The sequence below is a fragment of the Chinchilla lanigera genome, unplaced genomic scaffold (assembly GCF_000276665.1).
Source record: "Chinchilla lanigera isolate Chin_1 unplaced genomic scaffold, ChiLan1.0 scaffold00010, whole genome shotgun sequence".
NCBI lineage: Eukaryota > Metazoa > Chordata > Mammalia > Rodentia > Chinchillidae > Chinchilla > Chinchilla lanigera.
In genome coordinates, this window is record NW_004955411.1 from 26,542,442 (window position 1) to 26,564,957 (window position 22,516).

The 22,516-nt window shown below is 34.0% G+C and overlaps 1 protein-coding gene across 3 annotated transcripts in view; it reads right to left on the reverse strand.

Moving 5' to 3' along the window:
- The window catches only part of Ascc3 (activating signal cointegrator 1 complex subunit 3), a 294,273-nt gene that overhangs the window by 237,339 nt on the left and 34,418 nt on the right, over positions 1 to 22,516 (reverse strand). For all 3 annotated transcript variants that reach the window (XM_005377814.2, XM_005377812.2, XM_005377813.2), the window contains 4 exons: positions 9,667 to 9,787; positions 4,089 to 4,296; positions 3,038 to 3,179; positions 2,358 to 2,483 (listed from right to left, as the gene is read on the reverse strand). In XM_005377814.2, the coding sequence (XP_005377871.1) occupies positions 2,358 to 2,483; positions 3,038 to 3,179; positions 4,089 to 4,296; positions 9,667 to 9,787 (597 nt within the window). The remainder of the gene's footprint in view (positions 1 to 2,357; positions 2,484 to 3,037; positions 3,180 to 4,088; positions 4,297 to 9,666; positions 9,788 to 22,516) is intronic.

Below are 22,516 nucleotides of genomic sequence, written 5' to 3' on the forward strand. Positions count from 1 at the left end.
GTTTTTATTTCCCTGAGTAGGTTATGCTATACTGAACAGCAGTCCTGCACTTCAGAAGATTATCTTGTTGATATGATCTAACCACACAAATTTTTTAAAACTGAAGTTTTTCAGCAGCTAGCAGCAAAAGTCAGAGATTTGAAACAAACTTGGTATTTCCTTGCTAGACTTAAAGATGGAGAGGCCACTTGCCAAGAAATGTGGGCAGCCTTTAGGAACGGATGACCACCCACAACTGACAGTAAGGAGATAGGCATCTCTGTCTTAGAAGTGCAAGAAAATCAGATTTAGAAAACAATGTCATTGCGTTTGGGAGAAAGTCCAGTCCCAGAGCTTCTGGATGGCAGCTCAGTCTGGCCAAGACCATGACCTCATCCTTGTGAGATCCCCAACGGAGAACTTAGTCAAGCCCACTATCATCTGACCTCTATAACTAAAGGTACAGCGTTTCAAAGCCTGTCATGGCAAACTATTAACTCTATAGATTCATTTGCTGTCATTCTTCACATACAGCCTACATATGTAGCATTCTTTACCTGGTATATCTATCTGGAAAAATCCTATGTCCTCAATATCCATCTCCATTCTAATGAAACACTTAGGCATCTTTTATACTTCCAAACCAAATATTACAACCAGATCAGTACTACATTGTTGCTGAATGATACTGTATTAACTATTTTAAAAACTGTAACTCTCAAATGTACAAATATAAAACATACTTTACAATAACAATTACTTTTGAAAGTAATTTCAAAAATAGCTCCATCTTCTTAGAACATTTCTCATTTTTATTGCATAAGTAATAACAGTAAGTAACATCGTTTCCTTTGAAAAACTCCTCTTTGACTCCTGATGACTCAGGGAAGAATATGATGAGAATATGCACCATGACCCTAAGAACTCCAATACCTCTAACAAAGGGAAAGGAAATCATTTAGAAATGAATTGGTAACCTAAGCTGGAAAACATTAAAACTGTTTTTCAGAATTATCTGGATAGCTTAAAATTTATCTTCAAAATATTTGTATCTGGACTACTCCCTAGAAGTTATGATTAAATTAAGATTAAATGCATTTGCATACTGAAAATTTTCTACAGGTCATTTTGATGCATAGGATGAAAAACACTGACAGAGGATATAATTAAAATTTTACCCTACTATAAAAATTTATTGTGTAAAACCACCTAAAATTATAATGATAAGGAATTGCTTTAGAAGTAATAAAGTAAGTCGGGCATGGTGGTGCACGCCTGTAATCCCAGCACTCTGAGGCAGGAGGATCACTGCAAGTTAGAGACCAGCCTGGGCTACAAAGTGAGCTCAAGGCCAGCCTGAACTGCATAGCAAGACCCTGTCTCAAAAAGACAAAAAACAAACAAACAAAAAGAAGTAAAAAATATGAGATAAAATAAAATGTGATTAAAAGAAAGATATGTATATATATATGTACGTAAAAATATAACATCTTCACAAAAAATACATATACAAATATAAAAGAATAGAGTTAATTTTGGTTATTCTGAGGGTTGAATTTGGATATTCAACATATCCTTATGTTGTTTCATACTGCCTTTTTGCTTTCCTATATTATTTGATATTTGCATATCACATATCTTTAAAAACCAAGCATTTGATGATAGAAAAATTAACTTTAAATGTTTACTTTAAATTTAAGATCTATTTTATTTTGAGATTGAACAAGTATAACATTTTATCAAATGGTGAATCTAAATAAAGGATGTACATATTGACAATTATTAATCAAGTAGCTTTTATATGTGTGAATTTATTCAAAATTAAAAAGTTGTGGGAAAATGAAGAAAATGCTTTATAATTCCCACCAAGCACTTTCTTTTATTGCGGTTGACCATTTGATGTGCCAGCTGTATATATGAATTCTAAAAACCTTAAATTGGCTTATATAATAAACCAAAAAGTTAGCTGAGTCAAAATAAACAGGAAAATAAGATAGATATACAAACTATATTTAATGTATCAAGTAATGTATGTGTTTAATTTAAACTTTCCTAGTATACCTCTTTATTAATCAAGTAGGTCTCTGTACTATGTTAGCCAACTACTTTTAAAACAATTTTTCAGCCAGGTATGGTGGTGAATGCCTGTAATCTCAGCACTTGGGGAGGCTGAGGCAGGACTGCTGTGAGTTTCAGACCAGCCTGGGCTACAAAGTAAGTTCAAGGACAGCCTGAACTGCATAGTGAGACCTTGTCTCAAAAAGACCAAAATAAATAAATAGATAAATAAATAAAAATAAAAACAATTATTCTAACACAAATCTACTCATAATACATTCAACCCTCGAAAGTATAAACAGTAAAAAGGTTCATCTCACCTCGTCTAAGTCTTGGATATAAACTGGCTTTTCCTCAATGCCAAGTGGCATTGGTTCACTGTAGGGAATTCTTACTTCTTCATAAAGCTTGTTATTCTCTCTTTGGATTCCTTCCGGTAAAATCATCTATAAACATCAAACATAAGAATCCAATAATAACGTATGTAAAACACTGTTCTGTTAAAGGCTTTTCAAATAAAGGGTCAGACAATGCTATTAGCATTTTTGACATAGCACTGGCAAGTACATTTAGCTCATTTAAATGAAAATAAACCTATGAAAACAAAAATAAATATATATATATAAAAACACATAGAACATTTATCTATCGGATACCTCATGTAATACACAGGCCACAGCATGTTGCTACATCTTAAGGTATACATTAATTATATGATATCCCCGAAGACAAAACCACACATAAGTAGGAAAATGTGCACTATGTAGGTTTAACTCAAAAATACAAATTACAGAAATAATGACAGAAATGAACAGGTATGCTCTTAATACAGACTGTTTTAAGGAACAGGAACTTCACAATGCAATATCTCATTTCCCTATAGTTTTAAATAAAATTTAACATACTCTAGTAAACTAGTACTAGACACACAAAATAAACAAAAAAAAGTCACATGGCACTTCCTCAAATCAGTACAAGTGATTATATGCCAGTGTCATACCTTTGCACCAGCAATGAATGCTGATGTCTTCCTGGCTTCAGCCTGAGAATCATACACATGGGGATAACGTATTCTCTCGATGTCCGTGTCTCTCTGCCTGCTCAGAATTGGAGCACTTCTAGCATTCAAAAGTGCTTGCTCTCTGCAAATACAAGAACAATAGGCCAAATTTATCATTTTCACTCTGAAAAGGAAAGCATATACTAAAACAAGGTCGTTATTTCAGGTAGTTTTCCATTATAAAGAGAACAAATTTAGCTATATCCAGAAAAGTTTTCTTAAGAAAAAAAATTAAGCACATGTGTAGATAACACCATTTCATAAGTTTGCCTTAGTATTCTTTCCTTAGAATCTTGTTTTCTCATAATCCAAAGATGTTTAACAAGTTACAAATTCCTTTTTAAAACTGTTTCAGAGGGGCTGGGGATTTAGCTCAGCGGCAAAGCGCCTGCCTGGCAAGCGCAAGGTCGTGAGTTCGGTTCCCGGTACCGGAGAAAAACAAAAACAAAAACAAAAACAAACAAACAAAAAAAACTGTTTCAGTATCTAAAGAATCAAGTACAATAATGTCTTTACTCTTTTTTCTTTTTTTTAACTTTTAAGTAACAATAATAACAGACAAAAATATTATTCAGTTGGGAAAAAAACAAAAGTAGCAAAATAAATTGATGCAGACTTTCTATAACTTAAACAGAGCTGCCAGTGTACTGCTCTTAAGTAGCTTACTTCTAGATACGTTATGTCCATGTACCAAGTCCCCACAAGGAATGTGAACACTATGTACTACACACACATCGGAATAAAAAACAGCTTATTTCTACAATCGTAATCTCTTACCTATGTGGATACAAGGAAGAATATCTTAACTAAGTAGATGATCACTTTTTCTATTCCAGAAAACAGATTTTCATACAACAAAATTCTCTCCTTGCAAGAAAATGAGACTACAGTGTAAGAATCACTTGTACTGTAAAAGCTAAAAACATGGTAACGATACATACACAAAAGTAGCAGTTACAGCAAGTATTTTTCAGCTTTGGGCTTTTATTACCTGTGTATCCTCAATTCCTTAGGATCAAAACACTTGAGACCTTCTCCAGAAAGTTCTCCATCTTCTCCAGGCTTTTTTTCTCGCCTAGCAATTTTTTTTTCTTCACGGCGATATTGTTTCATCAACTGCTTTTCTTGTTCAGACTGAATAGTGACTTGACAACCATAATTAGGTTTAGCACTCTCGCCTAAAATTTTTTTGCAATTGTCTAAGAAGCAAATTTTTAAATACAACAAATTGTAAGTCTCAGACATGATTTCACTTTTATGTAAACCATTTTCTGCATTAAAAAACAAAGTAGGACTAACCTCTAACAAATCACTGTTTAAATCTGATCTATTCAATTATACACTTGAATATTTCTTTTCTTTTTCAATTTTAAAAATTAAGAAAACAAAACAATGAAGACAAAATCAAAACAACACAAAAAACGATACATGACCTCAAAACAAAGTGACAGGAATTAACAATGGTTGCTACATTACATACTGTTATCTTCAACCAAGTTGCTCAGTCTACCAGAAAAAGAATGTAAGATTGATCAAATAATCAAAGACAGTAACAATAAAAAAAAAAACAAACAAACAAAAAAAAAAAACACTGGAAATGACACAGAGCTTCACCATGCAAGATGGTAGGAATTAACAATGGTTCTTATACGGCACATTGCTGTTTTCAGATCAGTCACTGTGATGCTTTTAGGGAATCTTTCTATAGTATGTTAAATGACACTTCTTTAAATAACAATGTTTAAAAAAAAAAATAACAATGTTTAAATGATACTACAGTGACTTAAGAAAAGTCAGCACTATGTTCCTATAAATTCAACAGTTTAATGTTACTAACATAAATTCTTCACATAACATCAGTGACATAAAAATTTAATTTATAATTTTGAAACCATTTATGTAATTTCAAAAATATGGTAACTATCTGTTAATTATAATTACCATTAGCATAATGATAAAATAAAAATCTTTACATATTAGTTATAACTTTTTCCTATGTAACAGGCCTTACTCTGTTAAACTGAAAATATGTTAGGATTTATTCATAATGAAATATATTTTGTTAGCATTAGTTCAAGGAGATTTATAAGTAGTAGCCAAATCAAAGTAAGCAAGAACATGGTATATTTTTTCATGGACATAAAGTTAAAAAAAAAAAAAGAAAGAAGTAACCAGGAACAGTGCCTGTAAACCCAGCACTCTAGGAGGCTGCTGTAGGAAGATAAAAAATTCAAGCCTCATTTGGGCAACTTAGCAACTTAGTGAGACCCTGTCTCAAAATTAAAAAAGGATGGGCTGTGTAGCTCAGTGTGAACACCCTGGGTTCAACCTACAGTACAGTAATAACAACAAAGAAGCAAGAAAGGAGAGGGAGAGGGACAGGGGGAGAGGAAGGGGGACAGGGAGGGGGACAAGGAGGGGGATGGGGAGAGGGAGAGAGGGGAGAGGGAGAGACGGGGGAGAGGGAGGAAGACCGGGAGGGGGACGGGGAGGGGGAGGAAGAGGGGAAGGGGAAGGGGAGGAAGGGCGGACAGGGAGGGAGAAAGAAGAAGGAGAATCACTAAGGGAAATGTTTACAAAGTGTAAGTATGTCTACGGTTTGTCAAACTCAATATTTAGTATAAATTTTCTTCTAACAGGATTACCTTCTTTTTTAATTATATCTAAGTATTAGTATCTTGGTTCCCTGCAGCCCTAAAGAACTGCGAAGAACGTCACTGAAACAACCTAAGGCAAAACATTCACTATACTATTACATCCCAGGCACTGCTGCCAGGTTTGGAAGACAACAAGAAGTGAGACTCAGTCCACACTGTGACAGACACAGTACAAATAATTCCATCAAATGACAAGATCACAAATTATTTCAACAAACGACAAGATCCAATACAGAACACTGACGGAGTTAACATAAGGAGAGGAAGATTTGCTTTCTAATTCATTTTTGGTCAAATCTGCACAATTTTCAGATATTTGTCACTGCCTCTTTATATGATTTCAAGTAGGTCATTTAACTCTCCATCGCATGAAATAACCTACCTCCTCACACAACAGCTTTATAAGTCTTAAAAAGGAAAGCTTATCTCAAAATTACAAAATGATTCCATCTGCATCAGAATCAAATTTTTAAAAAGTATTAGAACAGTTCTAAAACACGTACATTCCAATTTAAGTCCTATAAGACTTTCTGAAGAAGTCCTATACTGGTATTATAATAACTGAATTCATGATTAATTTTCAATGACAGAAACAAAAATCAGCATTCTGACAGTTTTCACATGTACTTTGAATTAAAAGTTAAATTGTATGCACCTCATACAACCAGTAACAGATAATAAGCGCAATATTTAAAAAGTGAATAATGCCATTTTGTTATCAGAAATTGGTATTAAACATTTTAAAGCGTGAAAGTATAAACACTTCACATGACATATTACATACTATGTGGTACCGCCATTAACATTTTAAGCAAATGTGATAACATAGTTTTATACATGCTTGTTGTGATCATCCATATAAGGAAATTATAATTAAAGGAACATACATCTACCTCACTGAAAAATTTTAAGGTCTCAATTAGAATATACTAGAAACCACTTGTGTGAGAAACTGAAAAAGTAAATAAGATACGAAATATAAAACAGATATTGTGACTAGGGAAGAAACTGTTCAAAAGGAAAGAAAAACTGGGTGAAAGGGGGAAAAAGGAAGGGAAAGGAAAAAGAAAAAAATATATACATATACACACAAGACAGTTAAGATAGTTATACAGCTAGTTTCTCTCAGTTCATTGAAAAGAAAGCTTTGCGCTAATACTTTTTCAGACAATATTTCATGCCTATATCTTGTACTCTGAACAACTGCTATGAATATAACAATACACAATGATTCTCCTACTAGCCTGTTTTGAAATTGTTTTATTGGTTTTACTTTTTTTCTGTTTAAAATAAAAAAACAGAATGTACTAGAATTCTGCAAGACTGAACATAAAACACCTAAATTTACGGTTCTGCTTGTTGTGATAAGCTAATTGTAGAGAATGACAAGCAGAAATGATATAACCTTAACTTTACTGAAAAATAATATGAAACTTTATATCCTTTTAGAATGCAATTATGATAGAAAAAATTTTGTATCATTCATAATATTGCCAATTGACACCATAACTAACTTAATTTTGATTTTATACTAAAACACTCTCCATACCAGCCCTGCCTGAAGACAGAAGTTAATTTGTAAGTATCCTCAACTTAGAGGCCAGTTACTGCACCCTGTGACTTCTCATTCACTTTATGTTTCCTGATTATAAGAGCAGAATAGGAGGGATATGGATACAGATAAAGCAAAAGAGCTAGAAAATGCTAAACGACAGGAAGGCACTGCCTTCTAAGATAGTGATTTTGATAGAGAAAAGGATGGGACATGGTTAGTAACTTGCTAAGCTACACTTATAAACAAAAAGTAAAACTTGGTAATTATAACAGAATTCTGAAGAATCACTAAACACAAAACTTACATTGAAATATACAAATAAGTAGAAACAGTGATGAACAAAACTTTACAGTTTCCTTTCTTCAAGAGTATTTTCTTATTCAAAAAATTAAGGAAAATAATTTTTCATGTATATACAACAAAAACCTAGAAACTCACCTTTTATTTTGTCTTTTTATTTTTTTTTTCCAGATAGCAGTAGGGCTTGAACTAGGGCCATGTCACTGAGCAAGTGAGACATTTTTATTTTTTATTTTGAGACATGGTCTCTCTGCACTGCTACGGGATCCAGAATGAGCTCAACTTTGGGATCCTCCTGACTTAGCCTCCCAGAGTGCAGGGACTATAGACAAGCACCATCCCACCGAGCTAAAAAACTTTCGATAATACTGCTGCCAAGTTCTTTATTACAACCCTTAGACATGCTAAATTTACCTGTTTAAATGGCACACATTTCCTACAGTATAAGCATCACTCTTAATAACAGCAACGTCAAGAATGATCCAATACGGAATAAAAGAGTAAATGCAGTGTGAGAAGAATAGAATACATCTCAGTAAAGACTGATGGCTCACATATATTTCTAAAAAATTTAAATTAAATATTTACTTCAAGTACTTATTTTGAGCTAAAAAAGTGTGCTGTTCTAAAAAGTTATCCCAATACAGTAAAATCTGTGCAACAGAAATAACAAAAATAATGAGCATAAATAAAACTGCCAGCTCATCATCTAAAGTTTGCAATTCCAACCTGTAAAGCTGGACTCACTTTTATGTTAAAGTTACTGATAAATGTTAGAATCAGTAAATATCTCTACCGTAACATTTAGGAGACTAACAAAAGAAATACCAAATTCTCAGAATTTATATCACAGGACTCGATGTTTAACTCATTTTCTCCACTCACAGACACCTATTCTTAATGCAGGCTTACTGCAATGTGTCGCACTAGGTACTGTCCTATAGATGGAATCCCTAGTGGAGTAAGACAGTTTAGAACTGTTCGATACACTTAGGACCAAGGATTTGCAGGAAGACAGGTGAAGTTTAATCTTCCAAGTTTCTAACCATTCTAAAACAATACTAAGCTTCTGAGAACATCTTATCAGTCTTGGAGAAATTCTGGACTTAAAATCAAGGCTGTTTTTAACATTTCTTTTTACTGCCATAATCACTATGTAACTTACTTAGAAGTTAACATAGACGTTGAAGGTATACTTCTTATGCTTTCTAAACATCCCAAACTTTTTGTAGAGCTGGCAAATACATTTGGGTAAAGTAAAAAGTTTCATTTTCATGTTTATCACTTAAAACCTGGGTATGACATCATTGTATTATAACCCATCAGAGATTTTTTTTTTTATAGCTTTGGCTTCCTAGATAAATCTGTAATATTCTTGAGATTTAAAAAAATGTATAGTATGTGATTCTGCGTTATGTTCAATCTGCTCAGCATGACGGCTGATCACATTTAAGTAGGGACTGTCGTTGTTCTTACATTACACTGAAAATTTTATAAGTGAAATATCACAATGTCTGCAACTTCCAGTCACTGTTCAGCCAAAATTGTAAATGAAGGGATATGTGTGTGTGTGTGTGTGTGTATGTGTGTGTGTGTGTGTGTGTGTGTGTGTGTGTATGTGTGTGTATGTGTGTTCGTGTATTTAAAAAAAAGGACAGTGGAAACAAAATATTAATGACTGTTGAAGTATGCAAGTCTTCAATGAATTATTCTAATATCTACCATTTTCAAAGTAGAGGAGAAATTATAATACTCTCTGGCCCACAGTAAATACTATATACATTTGCTTAAAAGAAAATATTGTCTATTATAAGTGATTTTACATTTTACCAAAAATATCATACTGAAACACTGTCATACCCTACTTGTATCTCTTAATTTTTTTCATAATCTGCCATATCTAAAAGTTACTTAATAGAATGGAAATAGCAAATTATATAATAGACCACGGGGGGGGGGGAACAGACCAAATGATATAAAAATGTAATTACATTAAAGAGAAATGTTAATCAATGAATTTTTCTTTTAAGTTAGCACTACCACTGCATGACTCTTACCTTGAAGAGTCTGAAATTTATGATCATTTGAAGAATTAAGGAATCTATCCACAATTGTTATTCTGTTCTGGAGGAGCTTCTCAATAAGATCAAGTCCTTCAGGTCCAAGCAATTCAAATAACTAATAAAAGAGGAAAAAAGTAAAATGCCTATTAGCTCAAAATTAACTTTTCAAGTTACTAACATCCTACCAAACAAAGGAATAAAGGAAAAGAGTTTCATAAATAACTTAGAAAATTAAATCTTAACACTGAGAAGAAGCTTTCACCTTTACAAAGCCTATTTACATTTATACAAGTAAAGATTATCAAATTTTAAAAATAATTATGATTTAAATATATTACTCTTAAATCATATAGTAATAAACTGTTACATATCATTTTTCTTGTTACAACCAAATGAAACTGTAAAGTTAATTTAACTGGCTTTTCAATATGCTGTTCTGATATTTTTACAGTTCCAAGTACTATTTTCCTTACAGCTTTTTATGTAACAGTTGCCATTTCATAGGTAAAGAACCATTGGAATGTTTCAATGAATCAGGACTATATGTGAAATTTTTACATGTATTTTAAAAAACCTATTATCTGGCATCTAAATAGTGCTGTAAATCCTGTACATAACTTTACTTAAAAACTTCCATGCATGTCTTATACTTCTACGCAGTGGTTATCAAAGATTAAATTGATTCTAGAGTCATACAACCAATGTTAGAATATAGAGACCTGAAATTACACAACTGCATAACTAATCTTAAAAGCCTTTAGATTTCCTCAAGCATGATCTAGAAATACACAGTTGTATTTACCTTTCAGAATGGCTATATTCTAATTTTGAATGTGACGATGTTATATTAACCCAATTCTAATATCAAAGAATCCACACAAATGAAATCATTGGATAAAAATTTATGTTGAGTGTATATGAGGTATTATATGTACAATAAATACTTTCTGTTGTTCATTTTACTGATATGTACATAAAAGGAAAACAAAAGAAACAAAATAAAGATGATTTCCTATCAATTCTAAGTACACCTACAGCATTTGTATGTTATTATATGCTAGGTACACTTACAAATGTTTTCTAATATATCTTTCTAACAATCTTTTCAAATTAAAGTACTATTATTGCATTTGCAGTTATAAAAAGTAAGCTTTCGAAATTTACATAAATTGCCCAGTTACACAGCTAATCAGTAGAGTTTTGAAATGACACCCTCCTGAATCCAAAAATGACGATTGTCTCACTATTATACAGGAACACTTTAAATTGTAAGAGATCAACTTCCAACATAAGATCCTGCACACCGTTCCCCAGTAAAACTAGAGAAATCATAGTAAAACAACCACTGAAAGCCTCTAGAAATTGTCCACAGAGCATATAGCAAATAAAATATTTGTTCAAAATAATCTCCAAAACCTCAGTAAGAAATTTGTGGCAAACCACTCTCGCTCACCTTTCCCAGAGTAGCAATGCAGAAGCACCATACCTGACTGTTGCAAGAGCCCTGAGTTGGCAAGAGACTGTGGCAGTCAAGAGCAGAGGGCTCCCTCCACCCACAGCACTCAGGCCACGGGTTTTCTTCCTGGGAGGAGCAGGACCTCAGCATTCTCAGTCTCCCCCCACATACCGATAGCTGAGGTGTGCCCACTCAGGTAATGTGCTAACTCTCTTCTCCCCTCAGCTCACAGTAATGGAATAGAAGCTCTGTCTTTGGGCCAAGCACCATGGGAAAACAATGTGGTCTCACGCTTGCCTTGACTCATAACAGGTGGTCATTTCACATCACATCATTAAGACAAGCAAAGTGACCCTGTCTACTGCCCATCTACTCTACTGCAGACTCAGCTTCTACAGTAGGGGTATCACTCAGACAGAAGTAAGCCACTGTCCTTACTGCTTCCTCCAGAGCCCAGTCTCAGAGATTCTGATTTAGGGGAGAAGTGAGACAATCTAAACAGATCACTCCTTCCCTTCTCAAAAGGACTGACTTCATTTGCAATATGGCACGAAGTTGAAACCTACAGAACACAAATCAACGAAGGCCTCTGCAATTATTTTTCTCAAAAGAGTCACAAATTTATTGGGTTAGTTTGCAGAGAAACTTGTCACACACACAGACACACACCAAGGAAATGTTGCAACCAATAGAGCAATCAGCTTAAAATTAAAAGTTAGTTGTGGTCAGTGAAAGAAGAGAAAGCCCTGGCCAGTTATCCTCAGCCTAACATAACTGCAGGCATCCCCAAACCCTCCACTCCATGAACACCAGAAGCTTAACTGTGGTATGAAGGAAGATGAAATCATTTTCACTAAAGTTATCTAGATAATTCCAAAAAGTAAAAAATAAAAAAGTAAGTAACAGTAACTAGCCCTGGAGACAGGGGACAATTATCCAGAGCTTATGTACTACCTGTAATACACTGTCCAACTGCCAGGTGGAAGGGTGGATAGACAAAGTAGTGTAAAGAAACAGGGCAGTGTGGTCCATACACGCTGGGAGGAGGAAGAAAATATCCGTGAACATGGCCCGATATCAAGCTCAACAGAAAAGATTCTTCAAAGTATTACAAATCTGCTCAATAAATCTGAAAGGAAACCACGGTTAAAGAAGTACAGACTAGACCAAATCAAATAGGGAAGTATAAAGGGAAATTTTACAAACAATCAAGTGGAAATTTTGGATTAAAAAGTATAATAACTGTCACAAAAATTCATTTCAGGAGAACAGCAGATTTGAGCTGGAAAAGAGTCGGAAACAGGAGGATAGATTGTGGCATCCAAAGAATGAAAGATGAACAAATGAAGAAAAATAAACAGATACTCAGAAAGATGTGTACCATGACAGGAGTACCAAACATGCACTATGGGTACCAATAAAGGAGCACTAAAAGCAGGGGAGAAAGGCACACAAAAATAGTAGAAGAAATGATAGCTTAAAACTTCTCATGTTTATTAAAAAACACCAACCCACACAAACTCCAAATACAATAAACACAGAGATCCACAGACTTTCAGTGAAAATTCTCAAAGTTAATGATAAGACCAAAACATCTGGAAAGCAGCAAGAGAAAAATACTCTATCACTTTAAAAGAAGACCCAGTAGCCTGGGGATGTAGCTCTGTGATACAGTGCTTGTCCACTAAGCAAGAGGCTCTGGGTTTGATCTCAGCACCATCAAAACAAAACAAAGCAAAACAAGAAGTCTCGATATACTAACTTCTGCAAAAACAATGAAGGTCATAAATGGTGGGATAACATATTCAAAATGTTAAAACAAAACAAAACAAAAGAATATTATTCAACCAAAAAATCCATATCCACTATCGTTCAAAAGTGAAAGCAAAACATTCCCAGATAAACACCAAAGAACAGAGCAGCAGACATACCTCATGGGAAATATTTAGCCAAGTCTTTTTAGATTGAGTCAAATGATTCCAGATGATAATTCAAATGTACAAAATGCTTACATATTATAATGTGCATGTGTTGAGAGACAGAACACAAATGTGTATGTATATGAAAACAATGAAAAGAAAAATATGGGATAAGTAAGAATAAATAAAATCAACAGTAATGAATGAATTCTTCAATTACGGATACAAAACTAACCATAAGTTAAATAAAAAGAAGACTTTATACACTATACACTAACTAAGCCTGCTGGACACCTACAGAACACAATACCGAACAAGAGCGGAACACACATCTTTTTCAAAGCAAAAACCAAACATTCTCCAGGTTAGGTCATATACGAGGCTATAATATAATCTCAATAAATTTAAAGAACAGAAATAGTTCAAAGGAAATTAGAAACCATTAACAAAGTTGGAAAACTCACAAATGTGTGGTAAATAAAACAAAACATCAATTGATTAAAATTTAATCAAAAGGGAAACACTGTGTGATGAATGACATAGAAGAACAACAGAACAAATTTATAGAGAGAAGCTGCAACAGTGCCTGGAAGGAAATTTGTAGGTATAAATGTCTAAAGAAAAAAGACCTCCAATCAGTAACCTAATTTCCAACCTTCAGATAATCCAAAAAAGAACAAAAACATTGTAAAGCAACCAGAGGGAAGGAAATAATAAACATAACACACACATAAATGAAACAAAAACAGTAGAGAAAAATCAAGACCATCAAAGGTGATTATTAAAAAGCTGATAAAATTAACAAACTTTTATCTAGACTAGCGAAGAAAAACAGAAGACTCATGTGAAAGAAGGACAGCACTACTAATCTTACAAAATTCCAAAGAGATAAAAATGAATAGTACGGACAATGGTCTTTATCAATAAATAGAGCAGACTGATGAAATGGATGCATTGCTGGAAAGATATCAACTATCAAAACTGATTCAAAGAAAACAGACCATCTGAATACACCTCTTGCAAATGCGAGATTGATTACTCATTAAAACTAGACACACAGACACACAGACACACACACACACACACACACACACACTCACACACAGGTCTAAATGATCACACTGCTGAATTCTAAATATTTAATGAAGTTAACTCCAGTTCCTCACAACTCTTCTGAAAAATGTAAGAGAAAGAGAACACTTCTCAGCTCTTTTTTTGAGGTCAATACTACTGACAACAAAGATAAACACCTCATAAGAAAACTACGTATCAGTATCTCATTGAAATAGGGACACAAAAATCCTCATAAAATATTAGCAAGCTACCTCCGGCAGTCTATTAAAAAATTACATACCAAGACAAAGTGAGGTTAATCTTAAGACCACAAGGTTGGCTCAACAGAAGAAAATCTCTGATATATGACATTATATCAATAGGGTAAAAATAAATCACATAATCAGTAGATGCAAAATAAAACTGACGATTTTCCTACTTTAGGAGAAAATCACTCAAGAAATGAACGCTTGAAGGGAGATTCCTCACTAGATAAAGGACACCTACAGAAACTCACAGCTAACATTATACACTGCATCACCTCACAATGGTGAAAGACTGGATATTTAACCCACTAAGATTAGAAGACAAGAAAGCCTGCACTCACCACTTCTGTTCAACACTGTAGTGTAGTTCTAGCCAGGGCATATAGGCAAGAAAAAGAATTATTAGACATCTAGATTGAAAAAGAAGAAATTATTTTTATCTACAGATGATACTAACACATACAGATAATACTATGAGAACTGATAGAGAAGTTCTTCAAAGTTGTAAGATACAAGATCAATGCTGTATTTCTATACACTAGCGATGACATGAAAATGAAATTCACAAACAAATTTCACTTATAATAGCATCAAAAAGAATTACTAAGGAATCACTTTAACAAAGCAAGTACAAAACTTATACACTGAAAAGTACAAAACACTGCTGAAAGAAATTAAAGAGGTAAATAAATAGAGAAAAAGGTGCATATTCATGAAGTAAAAGAGTTAATACTGTTGAGATCATATTCAAACCTTACTTAACACCCACTGGAAGTTTATAAAAATGAAAAATAGCAAGTGCTGATGAGAATGTGGAAAAACTGGAATGCTTACACACTGCCTGTGGAAATGCAAAATTGTGCAGCCACCATGGAAACCATTTCGTTGGTTCTTCCGTAAGTTAGACATAAAATTATTGTATGACTCAACAATCCATTCCTAGGCATACAATCAAAAGAACAGATATACAAACAAACACATGTGTACAAATTAGTTTATTTAAATAGAGAAAAGGTAGAAACAACCAGAATGCTCAACAACTGATGAATGGGTAAACAAAAGGTGGTGTATCTGTAAATGGAATATAATGCCTCTACAAAAAGCAAGGAAATAGTGTACCATTTGCATGAACTTTGAAAGTATTTTTCTAAGTGAAAAAAATCAGACACAAAAGACTATATTGTATGATTATTTTTAACACATGTCCAGAATAGGACAATCTCTATAGACAGAAGTAGATTAGTGGTTCTTTGGGAAAAGAGAAGGTAGGGGAGAGAAGGATGGACAATGACAATTAAAGGCCCATGAATTATTTCTGAGGTGACTTAAGTACACTAAAATTGTGGCAATGATTACATATATCCATGCATATAGTAAAAGCAATGACTCATACACTTTTAAGTGGGTAGACCATATAATATGTGAACTTTCCTTTCAATGAAGCTACTCTTTAAAAAAACTTTAGGAACCAGAATGCTTTAAAACTAACACAGAAAAGTACTTATGAGTCAAAAGATAAAGGTTAAATAGGCCAGGAGTGGTGGCGCATGCCTGTAATCTCAGCACTTGGGAAGCTGAGGCAGGAGCAACGTTGTGAGTTCCAGGCAAGCCTGGGGTACAAAGTGAGCTCAAGGCCAGCCTGAACTGCATAGCAAGACCTTGTCTAAAAAGTTGAAATAGTATTCTCCTCAAAGTATTTCTTTTTAAATTTTATTATTAATATTGAATTAACATACTAATTGTATATTAACTGGGTTGTCTGGAATTTCAATATATACAGTATTAACTGACTGAATCCAGCTACTATCTGCCCACTTTCTCCTGCTCCCCACCTCTAGTCTGTACATTTGTCGCTCACAGAAACATTTAAAATGGTTATTTTCAATTAACTATTAGTAAGAAAAGCTCTGTCCTTGAAGTTAATGGTGGTATTAAAGAAACTTAAAACTTAGAAAACACACATACACACACACAAACACACAGATATACTTTGCCCCCTACATCCAAAAGAAATTGCAACAGGAAATGTTCTTCATTTACAGTATGCACTACCCTTTAAATCCTGTCACCTCTCAAAGAACTTTTAAAATAAGACCTTTTCTTCCATAAGACAATAAATAAGTACAGGAGAGATAACCTTACATATATTCTTAGCCACTCAAAATTATTCAATTGAAAATGTGATGCTCATACATAATAAACACTAGTGAAACTCTAGCTATAAATTTTTAACCCAAAACACCTTTAGAAAACCACTAGCATCTTTGGAAGACATCTTCTAATGCAACGCCCAAACACAGGATCACAGTGCGAACAGCATATTATCACCTAAAAAATAACACACCTAAGTCCTGGCAAAAAGGACAACAAAGACGTTTAGCTCTACCTGGCAAGACTTCTAAAGTTCCAAGAGAAAATATCTCCAGCACAGTTCTGAGATCAGGTGCTATTAAAGAAACCTCAAAATTAAGCTTTCTATAACATTTGCCATTTTCATCCACATTGAGAGCAGGTGCAGTTCTCATCCAGGATTTGCACAACAAACTAATTTGGTACTCAGAGTGACTGTTTGTAAAGGCACAGCTGCCTGGATCACTCCTCTACACACTGATACAAGTTCCCAAAGCAATCAAATGAAATGAGAGCGAGGAGAGAAAAGCTAGCTGTGGGTACAGAAATAGACATCTACTACAGAGATTTTTCAAAAATGAGAATAGAACTCTCAAACTATAAAAAAGCAAGTTTCACTCTTCTGGCTATAAATGATATGAGATTTAAGGAAGACACAATAGATAATGACAGGTAACATAATTTTCCTGGAGGATATTGTTAGTCATAACTATTATTTTTGAAAAGACAAAGGTTCTTAGAATTCTTATTGTCTTCATATAACTTTTTTCATTATATCAAATTATTAGACTAAAGTAGTCTTTCATTAAATTAATGAATGGAAACAGTCACAAAATAATCAAAAGACTTAGTTCCTCAGAGGCCAAAAAATTACTTTGTCTAGCTTCTTGACAATATGATATTTTTAAAAAGTGAATGTAATTTTTTCTCTCTCATGAAAGATAAACCCTACTTGCCATCGTATACTAAATTAAATCACTGTTATTCTAACAAAAAAATGCTGTAATGTGTGTTAAGTTTCCAACAAAATTATCAAATCACAGGTACTGCCACAAAGGAAAGTAAAAAGTAATAAACCTTTTAAATCATATACCAAGGAAAATTATACTATAAATCATAAAGTTTGGTAGTAAGATATACAGTCAGCCTAAAGAACTATAAATCTGCTTTTAAACTAGTTTTTGCAGAGATAAACTGAAGAGTTTGAGAAACGTCCGAATAAATAATACATGTGCACTTGGATCTGCTAAAGACTTAGAACCAAAACTTTATTTCCAAGTATAACAATTCTGGTCATGCTACTGTGTGGTTTGAACCCTGTTTCTCAGACTAATCAAAAATGGTGAACAAATAAGCAATCACTAATACAGGCTTTAAAGTAAATAAAATTTTGTGTTTATACAAGGATTGTCAGTTCCATTCTGTTTCCACTAAGCGAATACTAAACAATTCATTAAAAGTAAAAAACAGAAAGTCTATTTGAAGTTACAAAAAGATCTCTTAAAAGAACCATTTCTCACATCAAATAGACAATAAGCATTCTGAAAATCAGTGACACACAGTAAGTAGAATATCTTGATGCAAATGGAGCGTTTTTAAAATAACAAAGTAGATTATGGGATAATCTCAATATCAAGTTTGGACATGGCTCCGTCCTGTTCAACAATTTTCCCAAAGACACATAAATGAGTAGAAATCAAGTAAGAGTGTTTACATAGTGCATAAATCTGATATAATCTGCATAGATCTAAGCAGTATTAGAGCTTATTTAGGTTTTAAAACCTCACATGTACTTATATAAAATAATGAAACCTGGTCGCACAAATAAATTCCAAGAAAGGCTAGAAAGGTAGATGGTTACCTTTTTGCAGCCTTAAATGAACAAAAATGGCAGTGAGGACTAAGAAAGAGATTTAATGCATCCATGGTAACCGTCTTCATTACTTTTCTCATCACTGGGACACACTATCTTAAGGACATCCACACCTTAAGGAAGGAAAGGTTTATTTGGCTCACGGTTTGTAGAGGTTTCAGTCCATACTCGGCTGGCTCCAAGGCAGGGAGGCATAGCAGTGGGGCATGGCAGAGGAGGCATGCTTATGGTATGATAGATGAAGAAGAGAGAGGGATGAAGGGAGAAGGATCAAGAGAGGCAAGGAGATAGACCCTTGCAGGTCACACCCGCAGTGACCCACCTCCTCTCAGCAGGCTTTACCCCCAGCATCACTCTTAACTATGAACTCACCAGTGGACTAAGCCACTGTTAAGTGTCATCCTCTCATCATCCAATCACCTCCCAAAGCGCCACATATGAGTACAAGAGGTTTCAGGGGGACTTCTAGATATTAAACCATAACAATAATGATGCTTCTAATGTCTCAAAGGATACTACACGTATTGAACCCCACAGTTAGGTGTGTTGAGTGCAATTCTAATCTATACCTTTTACGATTACAATGAAAAATTAAAGTATACTTTAAACATGTAATCAGGGTGGTTAATAGTCTCTTTACAGAAAAAGTTATATAAATAAAGCCAAAATAGCTTGTATTTAACTTGGAGAAATAGGGCCATACTAGAATATGACACTTGCCTTCAAAATACTTGCAAGGTTCTTACATAAAATACTAAAACAGACATATTGCAAAATTTTCCAAAGAGAAAACTAAGGCAAATAGGTATAAATAACCATGAGACAAGTGATCATATTTATCCAACAGACTGTGAAATAACAAATCTAATTAATCATTTCATCTGCATTCTTTGTATTTTACACAAAGTAGTATTACAGGCTGCTTAACCTTGCCTATATAAATATAAAAGGGGCAATAAGTTAATGAACCTAAGTCATGTATGTTACCAGTCTTTGACTATCCTCTTATTACTTAGAAATTCGACAGCCAGTCATTTTATAGATTAACTTTTTTGAGACTTTGGTATCTTTACAGTATGTAACAGAAAAAGCAAAGTAAAAATAGGATACATCTATGTAAACTTTTCAGTAGCAGATTTACTATAGGTTCAACATGCTTTATCCAAAATACTTCAGATCAGAAGTGTTTTGGATTTGGTATTTTTTAAATACTTGCATATATGTGTGCAAATATTGTGGGAACAGAACACAAGGCATGAAATTCACTTGTCTCATATACAACCATATATATAGCTCCCTGTCTCTCTAGCCTATCGCCTGAGCTACACCAAGCTCCACCCCCTGCTCTTTTATTTTAGTTTTGAGACACAGTCTTGATGAGTTGCTAAGTTTGCCCAGTCAAATTTGTGATCCTCTGGCCTCAATGTCCCAGAATGCTGAGATTACAGGCATGCGCCACCACACCCAGCTGACCTACCACTCTTGATACACATCCTGCCACTCTGGCAATGCTCCTTTCCTGCCTGCCCCTCCTTCAAGCTCACTTTCTTTACTATTAAATACCAGTGTCCCTTAAGACTACCCACATTCCCATCTTCTTTCATTAGCTGTTCACAATCAATTCCTTAACTTCCATTAGCAAGCATATGTTGAAAATTTTTAGTTTGAGCTCAATGTATTAACTGCCTAGCTATCATCTCCACTGAAAGATCTCAAGGTCTCTTAGAATTATACATATATAAAACTGCCCATGTATTTCTACTCACTTCAGCCTTCTCTGTGTTATTACCATGCATGGTAACACAAGTCAAAAGCCTTAAATGCATCCCTCACACCTCCCTAACACTTTCTTAAGCCTTAAAAGAATCTTTAACACCTCCCACTGTACCCACTTCCCCCTGCCATCCAACCCAATAGGCTTTTGGATTTCAGCTACTAAACACATTTCAAATCTTTCTACTTGTGTGCTACTACCTGTCGCCTGGACCACAAAAGGGCTTCATTAAATGACTTCTGCACATCTATCTAAAACATCCTCCAAACCATTTGATAAGGTTCAAAACCAATCAGTGCATACACCTTCCTTTTCTATTGCTAAAATTCTTCAACAGTTGCTCATTGTTCTAAAAATATTGTATTGAAGCAATCACATAAGCAGAACCTCAAAATACCGTGAAGTGTTAAAATAAGATTAAAAATACAAAAATATCTAGTTATTCTGCTCCATCTACAAAGAATACCGTTAATAGTTATTATTTTATTATAGCATCCTTTGAAATTCTTCCCTTCCTTTCTATACATTTTATAATGTCCATATATATATAAAATTAAATGACTGTACATGTTGGGGAGGTGTATTACCAAAATTGGTAGAAGGTACAAAATAACTTATGACAGTTTAACACTGGAAGTTTTCTGATGTAGGAATATCTTATAGATGCCAATTATTTAATGTTTCTTTCTGAAATATTAAACAAATGATGTTTCTGAAAGTCATTAGTGCCTTATAGAATTTAAAGAAATATATATAGGGGCTGGGGATTTAGCTCAGCGGCAAAGTGCCTCCCTGGCAAGCGCAAGGTCTTGAGTTCGGTTCCTGATACCGGAGAAAAAAACCAAAAAAAAAAAAAAGAATTTAAAGAAATGTAGCTTAGTACAAACCCACTGGTACCATGTCTGCTTATACTTTCAGAGGTTATGTTCTGTACCTCTATTCTAAGTTAGAGACTCGGTCTCATTCATATTTCTTCTTATATGTTAACTAAATTTAAAAATTTATCAATTTTATAAATGTTGTAACACAAGTTAATGCTGAAGGACAGTCAATCAAGGATCAAATCATGAGCTTACTGCTAACTAGCTCTAGGACTTTAAACACCTTCTCTAAGCTTGCTTTCTAAACCCTAAGAAGTACTCTGTATAGTACTGTGACATAGACTAATACATGTAAATGTACTTGTCAGGTGACCTATATATAGTAAACAATTCACTTCAGGTGTTTAGAATTATTAAAATAAATCCTAATAAAACAGGGGAGGAAGAAAAGTAGACAAAATAATTTACATCATGACATTAATGATAATAATACCTAACGCCGTTGCTCTGCTTATCCCAGACAAGGCAGTAAATGCTCTGCCTATAAAATACATATTATACTGTTTTGATCTGAAAATATGCCCAGTGAATCTCTGCTAAATATATAAAATACTAATGCTTGATACTATCATTTAAAAATAATGAGAAAATTTTTAAAATACTACAAAAGTAACTAATAATCAAGTACCACTTGCTAGGAAATATATGAACACAACAAATACTGATACACGCATATTTATTTTAGCATCTTTTCAGAGGTATCCTTGTGATATGTATGTGCATATATCCTAACTCCATCTTTTGCAAACTTCTTAAACTTTCAGCTTCCTCATCTAAAAAGGAATTAGCAGTGTCTGACAGTAAGTGCTCAATAGTTACTTGTATTACTGACAGCTTTTTCTAGCTGATGAATATCTAGCTCATTTCTAATAGGCATTCATAAGGCAAATCATACTAGTGCTAGAGAATACTCATTGACAAAAATCTTTCCTTATACTGAACTCCACCAGTCTCACTAGAGTTTTCATCTATCACGCTACCTATACCTTCCGGGCTCAGAGTTGATGGTAACAGCTTTGTGATAAGAGACTTCTTCAAATACTTGACATCAATGGCAGGCAATACAAGTACACTTTACTCTCAAGTTGTTTTTTTTTCCCAAGCAAATTGCATTATGTACTTGGTTTTAAATGATTTGTCACCCAACTTCCTTTTAAACAGGACCTTTTGCTATGCCTCTTTACAAATGGCATCTTAAACTGAAAATAGTATTTCAAATATAATTTCACCAGGGAAGATCATACAGATAACAATTCTGGACTAGATGTTAAAGTTCTGTAAATACTACTTAAGCAGTAACAACAAACACACTTCAACTCAAACTGAATGTGCAACCAAGTAAAAACCTTCAGTTCTAATTTTTCAACATAAATTCTTATTAGGGAAAGCCTACCATATCCTGTCCTGTGTGTGTGTGTGTGTGTGTGTGTGTGTGTGTGTGTGTGTGTGTGTGTGAGAGACAGAGAGAGAGAGAGACAGAGAGAGAGGGAGA